Source organism: Chenopodium album, chromosome 5 (genome assembly GCF_948465745.1).
Source record: "Chenopodium album chromosome 5, dcCheAlbu1.1, whole genome shotgun sequence".
In the NCBI taxonomy this organism is placed as follows: Eukaryota; Viridiplantae; Streptophyta; class Magnoliopsida; order Caryophyllales; family Amaranthaceae; genus Chenopodium; species Chenopodium album.
Genome location: NC_137838.1, coordinates 75,834,254 through 75,840,671, shown reverse-complemented (window position 1 = coordinate 75,840,671; position 6,418 = coordinate 75,834,254). Strand labels below are relative to the sequence as shown.

At 40.9% G+C, this 6,418-nt stretch overlaps 1 protein-coding gene across 1 annotated transcript; it reads right to left on the bottom strand.

Moving 5' to 3' along the window:
* Positions 1–1,176: 1,176 nt before the first annotated feature.
* LOC145633182 (uncharacterized) lies at positions 1,177–6,124 on the bottom strand. Its single transcript, XM_081685460.1, has 4 exons — positions 5,701–6,124; positions 5,214–5,608; positions 1,351–4,577; positions 1,177–1,279 (listed from the first exon to the last, which is right to left on the bottom strand). The coding sequence occupies exons 1-4, from the start codon at positions 6,122–6,124 to the stop codon at positions 1,177–1,179; spliced, it is 4,149 nt and encodes a 1,382-aa protein (XP_081541586.1).
* Positions 6,125–6,418: the final 294 nt, after the last annotated feature.

Here is a 6,418-nt window from a genome sequence, read left to right as displayed (position 1 = left end):
AATTTTCTAAGCCCACATAATTATGTTCATTTGCTTCATGAATTTCATCAATCTCAGCCAAATGGCATAAGAGGCATTACTAGCTCCGATCAACTAAAATTGTGCTCAAATGAATAATACGGAGTATTATGATGACTCATATAATTTATTAATCACAATGATTCAATTAATGCAAATGAGCTTACAACTGAACATAAATAATTACTCCGTTTGAGTACAATACAAAGCATAAATAGGAGTATTGAAAATTGAAATACAAATTAGTCAATTACCATAAAAGAAATGATAAAAAAAAACAAGAAAAATGATATAAGAAGCTAAAGAATCCTAATGAACACACCACTAATTTTAACAAACCATCATGGTAAAATACTTTTTTTTTTAATCGTACCTGAACTAAACTAATGGTAATATTAATCGTATAAGAACGATAACGTAGCAAGTTGGGTCGTTTGACATCATTATAGTTTTTAATTTATAATTGGTTTTTTAATTTTTCAATTTTAACAAACCATCATGGTAAAATATATTTCTTTTTAATCGTCCCTAAACTAAACTAAGGGTGATATTAATATTACTTCGTATAAGATGTTCTAATTAAAACGATAATGCAGCAAGTTGAGTCCGTTCACACACATAATAGTCAAAAACTCAAAATTATCATGATCTTAATAAGTTTTACTAATATAATAGAGCTTGTTTGACATCGTTTTTTATTTTCAGTGTTTAGTTTTTTTTTTTTTCTTAAACAAAAAAAAAAAAAGGTATTCCCACTTTTCAGTTGTCAATTTTCAAAATTATCATGATCTTATTAAGTTTAACTAATTTTTAATTCATTATATGACATGCATATGATTTTAAAAAACAAAAAACTACAGCTATGCTAAACAAACCCTTAATAATCATGATTTTATTAAATATCTTATAAACAACAAAACTCTAATCAAATAACTATATGCTTATTATACAATAAGTTTTGTTAACGACGGCCAGAATTTCGTTAATTTTATTAGAAGGCGGTCAATAGATTTGAGGCAATTTTTAGCAATTTTTTTTTTTTTTTTTTTTTTTGGGCAAAGGATACAAACAGATTACATAGAAATACTAAAGAAAATAAAATTAACCGCCGCTTCCCCGGCAATGAGATGAGCTCGATGAACGCGCCGACGCTCCGCCTTATGAATACAGCAATACTGAAAGGTTGACCCCAGTTGTTGAATCTTGCGGATAAGCCAAAGGTAAGCCATGTTGCCTCGTCCATCCCCCCGAAGAAGGGTGACTAGATTATATGAGTCAGTAAAAACTGTGACAGAGTGATACTGTCGGTCGAAAGCCCATTGTAGGCCGTACCAGCAAGCCAAAGCCTCCGCATGTAAAGGTGACGTACACACCCCGAAGTTACCTCCTCCAATGATTCGATCATCCAACGGATCATCATTATCCAAGCACCAACCCATCCCAGCTTGTTGAGAGTCTTGGAACCAAGTGCCATCAGTTTGTAGAGAAACTATTGATCCCCCATGGGTACATCGACCGAGATGAGCTGTGTAAAACCCAGGGGGAATAGAGGCTCCTGTGTCACCTCCCGCAACATTCGGGGAAGGAGCAGCGTCAGCCAAGGATACAAAGACTAAATGAGTATCCATGACCTCCGCAAACTGTGAATCAAAGGGCCTGGAAGCTGAAGACTCCCCAAAGATCCTTGAATTCCGGCATAACCACAAACTCCAAAGTGTACCGACAAAGGTACCTAAGCGAGCACTGGAAGGCCCATCCTGACTAATAAAAAGTCGGATATAATCTTGGATCCAATCTGAAAGAGAAAGGTCTCCATTAAATTCTGAGCGGATACCGAGGCACCCGCCCCTCCAAACTGAGCGTGCATTAAAGCACATTCGAAATAGGTGCTGTAAATCCTCTGGTTCTGACTGACAGAGGTCACAAGACACATCTTGATCCAGAACACCTCTGTGACGGAGTTCCGCCTTAACTGCTAGCGCCCGATGCAGCAATTTCCATAGGAACAACTTCCATTTAGGTTGTAATTGGAGAGACCAAAGAACCTTCCAGAAGGACTCTGACAAAGACAGTGTGGAAGGCAGAGAAAGCTGTTGTTGAAGCATTTCATAGCCAGTTTTCACCGAGTACGTGCCCGACGGAGTATTCGCCCAATAACGAAAATCAACCTGAGTCATATCAGGGGCCTCCGAAGCAAGGATTGTTGAGGCATCCGCAGGCTGAAACCAGTCGTTCACTTTCGCAGAATCCCACCCCTTTGACAGAGGGTGGATGAAAAAACTGACTGTTCGAGCTGCAGCGGCAGCCGGTGTAATTCCGGGTTTAAACTCAGGAATAGGACCGTTAACCCACTTAGACGACCCAGCAATAGTAGATCGTCCATTACCAACTTTCCAGATGCAGCCCTGCTTTAACAGGGTGTCCGCCTTGAGCAACCCCCGAAGTCCGTTCCAATGACGCCCAGTAAAAGTAGACAAAGTTTGCGGGTTATTGGAAAGAAAGGTCGTACGAGCACTGAAGGCTTTGGAAACTAGAAGCTGTGGGTTGGAAAAGAGTCTCCAAACTTGTTTCATGAGCAACGCCTTATTTAAGGATGACAAACAGCGAATGCCCAACCCCCCCATGCCACGAGGAAGATGCATGGTGTCCTTATTGACCCAATGCATACCTTTAGTATCAGAATGCGCCCAGAAGAAACGCATAATTAAGGAATCAATTTTCCCAGTGACAGAGACCGGTAACTCATAGCAAGAGAGAACATGTGATGCCATTGCAACAAGAATAGAGTTAATGAAAATCAACTTTTGCGATTGCGAAAGCCTAACTGCATTCAAACTATTCATTCTTCTACTGATTTTGTCGATGATGAATTGGAAGTGGTCCTTTTTCTTACCAACGAAATCGATCGGGGCCCCGAGGTGATGGTCGAAAACCTTAACATGCTTCATTTGGAAAATCGCTTTGAATTCTGCCTGAGAGGAGGCCCAAATATTGGGGCTAAACTTTATCAACGACTTAGACAGGTTTAGCTCTTCTCCCGAAATCTTAGTAAAGTGATGAATGATCTGCATGATATTTGAACAAGAAGCAGACGATGGTCGGAAGAAGATAAGAGCGTCATCTGCAAAGAACAAATGCGAGATAGAGGGGCTGGCTCTTGACAGCTTGATTCCTTGAAAAAGTTTTAAATCCTGTCCCAACTGCAACATACGAGAGAAGATATCCATACAAAAAAGGAAAAGATACGGAGAGATAGGATCACCTTGACGAAGATCACATTGAGGTCTAAAGGTATCCGAGGTAGTACCATTGATCAGCGATTTGTAAGTAACCGTAGCGAGGCATTGTTGGATCATCTGCAACCAACGATCCGGGAAATCGTAGGCTCTAAGGACCTGCAGAAGAAAACTCCAGTGAACTCTGTCATAAGCTTTACTCATATCAATTTTGATCGAAGCAAGCCAATTAGTGCCAGTTTTGAAACAATTAATTTTCTCCATTAACTCATGGCTCAGTAAAATATTATCCGTCCGAACGCGGCCTTGAACAAAGGCTTGCTGAGAGTATGAGATTAGAAGAGGAAGAAACTGGCGCAATCTGGCCACCAAGCATTTAGACGCACACTTGTACACTGTGTTACACATGCTAATAGTACGTAAATGCCCCATCTCAGTTGGGTTACTAATCTTAGGAATCATAACTAGAAGCGAGTGATTCCATTCTTTCAAAAGAAACCCCGTTTGAAAGAAACTCTGAATACCCGAAACCACCGAAGGTCCCACAACGTCCCAATGTGTTTTGAAAAATTCGACTGTAATTCCGTCTAGGCCCGGAGACTTACAGTTCCCTAAGGAAAACATGGAAATTCGAATTTCAGAAGCAGTGAAAGGACGTTCCAAATTAGCGAGTTGAGAAGAGTTGAATCGAGGAAGATCTAACTCCCGCAGAACAGTATCAATTTCTGTATCATAAGGAGGGATGTGATCAGTTTTAAAGGTCTTCATAAGAGATTGCACAACAATTTGCTGAACAGCCATTTGACCATGTTGTAGGACCCCTAAGTCATCAGATAACGAGGTAATCAAATTTTTCTTCTGGCAACACTTGACCTTGGAGAAAAGAAGTTTAGACGGGTTGTCACCTTTCAGTAGCCAGTTTTTCTTACAACGTTGTCTCCAAAATTGTAGTTGCAATTCGATATTGTCCTTTGAAGTAACAATCTTGGACATATAGATAGAGGCATCATTGAGCGACTGAAGTAACTCACCCTCCTTGGAAAGATCCTTCGAAAAAAATTTCCAATCAACCCCCCAAAACTTTTTATTGTTGAGACACCAAATCCTAACTAAAGACTTGACGTGTTGCAGGTTCTTTGAGAGAGTGAACATTGGGGAGCCAGAGATGTGTCTTTGCCAAGTAGAAAGGACGATGTCGTGTATATCCTGGTAATCCAGGCACCAATTATCCAATTGATAAGGCCTATTAGATCTTGGTGTAAACGGGGAGTCATCAAAGAGAATAGCAGCATGATCAGAGATGAGAATCGGTTGGTTGACTATCTGGATACTGTTGAAACCAATTAGAGGTCATGTAAGCCCTATCCAGCCGTTGTAAAATAAGTTGATCAGCATCCCTATTATTCGTCCAAGTAAAAGCCGGACCTTTAAAGGGGATAGCAAGTAAACTAGACTTAATTCTGAAATCAATAAAGGAATCCCAACCCTTAATGACATTTGACCCGCCCAATCTATCATGATGGTGCTCTATTAGATTAATATCTTCAATAATCAAAAAATTAGGAGCTATAGAGAGTAAATCCAGAATTAAATTCCAAACTTGAGGTCTATCCTCAACTACAGGAGCACCATAAACAAACATTACACATTTACTATTTCCATTAGTAAGTTTTATATTACAAAGAATTACATTAGTGCAACAAAAAACACAAGAAACTTCGTCCGAACCAAACCAAAAAACCGCTAAACCACCACTAGTACCAACCGAATCGACCCCAAAAACCGAAGAAGGACTAGAAATACTAAGTAAGCTAGTCACAACTGAAACGGAAACTTTAGTTTCACAAAGAAAAAGAAAGTTAGGAGCAAAAGAGTTTAATAACCACAAAACATAGGGAAGCTTAGGAGAGGTTAGATCATTTAGTCCCCGACAATTCCAGGTCGTGATCTTCATAAAACCTTGGGGGGCTGTGAAGGGCCAGCCGCCAAACCAAGGGTGCCTGAGAAACCAGAAGGAGAAGTACCAGAACGTACATTCCCAATAAAGCTTGCTCCCATACCAAAAGTTGCATCCAAAGAAACCAACTTTTGGTATTTAAGAGTTGAAGATACCCAACCATCTGTTCGCTTCCTTTTGCTATAAAAACAAGGCTGATTTGCCTTATTAAACTCAGCATTCACGAACCCATTTAAAGAAGCTCCATGAAACCCCAGGTCAGCTGCCACTGAAATATCTGAGTAACATTTTTCTTGCGGAGAGGCTTGAGTAGATGGAGATGGGAAAAAGGAGTAGCCACCTTTACCATATAAGTTCAAGTTCTTTATTTTCCGACGTTTTTGAGACCATGAAGAACCTGCATATCCAAAGAAAGGTAATTGATCATAAGACCTGCACCGTATAAAGGGGGTTTGCTGGCTTCGTTTACTAGGCCTGTGCAAGTCAGACCTTGGTGAAGACTGATGTTTGAAGTGGCCAGCAGGAGTATCCACTGGTTGTTGGGCAGAAGCTTCAGTGCTGGAGTGCAGGGCAGGTCGATGTTTACAGCAGAATACATGGCAGGGGCTGCTGTAACTGGAATAGCAACAACATTATTTGCAGCACCAGTGGCAGAACCTGCTGCAAAAGCTGAAGCAGCGCAATCCTCAGTCAGCGAGAGAGTCGCAAACAGAGAAGGGACATCAATGTCCATCTGATTAAGGGCAGAAGCAGTCCTCTGAGAAGAAGCAGAAACAGGTAGCTGGACAGTTGGAGACACGAGCTGCTGATTTTCTGAATTTGAGGAGTCGGCAGTAGAGCTACTTGCACGATGCAGGGAAGCACTATAACTTGAAGAGTCTGAGAAAAGGCTGTCCTCGAGCGCAACATTCATTCTGAACCCTCCCCCTACTTGAGATTGAGTCCGAATTGCAGTAAAGGGGGCATAAGGATCCCCTAGAGGAATAGCAGCCCTTGAGTGTATAGTAATGGCAGTAGCAGCCCCCCTATTTTCCTCATTTAAGGCTGCTATGTCTCCTCAATAAACCGAGTTGAATTGGGGTGATGGTATGATTCCGAAGTGGTTGGGTCTGTTTCAGAAGACGCAGGACTGTGACTTCCTTGTTCAAGAGCAGAATCATAAGCTGAGCTATCCGAATTTGCAGAGGAAACCACGGGATTCAGATTA

What these genes read in the sequence shown, in the direction of transcription:
- LOC145633182 (XM_081685460.1), bottom strand. Translation starts at nt 6,124, where the DNA reads ATGAATGTTGCGCTCGAGGACAGCCTTTTCTCAGACTCTTCAAGTTAT. An exon ending in AAACATCAGTCTTCACCAAG is followed by an intron (nt 5,609 to 5,700) that starts GTCTGACTTGCA and finishes TTGGATATGCAG; the next exon opens with GTTCTTCATGGTCTCAAAAA. An exon ending in GCCCTTCACAGCCCCCCAAG is followed by an intron (nt 4,578 to 5,213) that starts GTTTTATGAAGA and finishes AACAGTATCCAG; the next exon opens with ATAGTCAACCAACCGATTCT.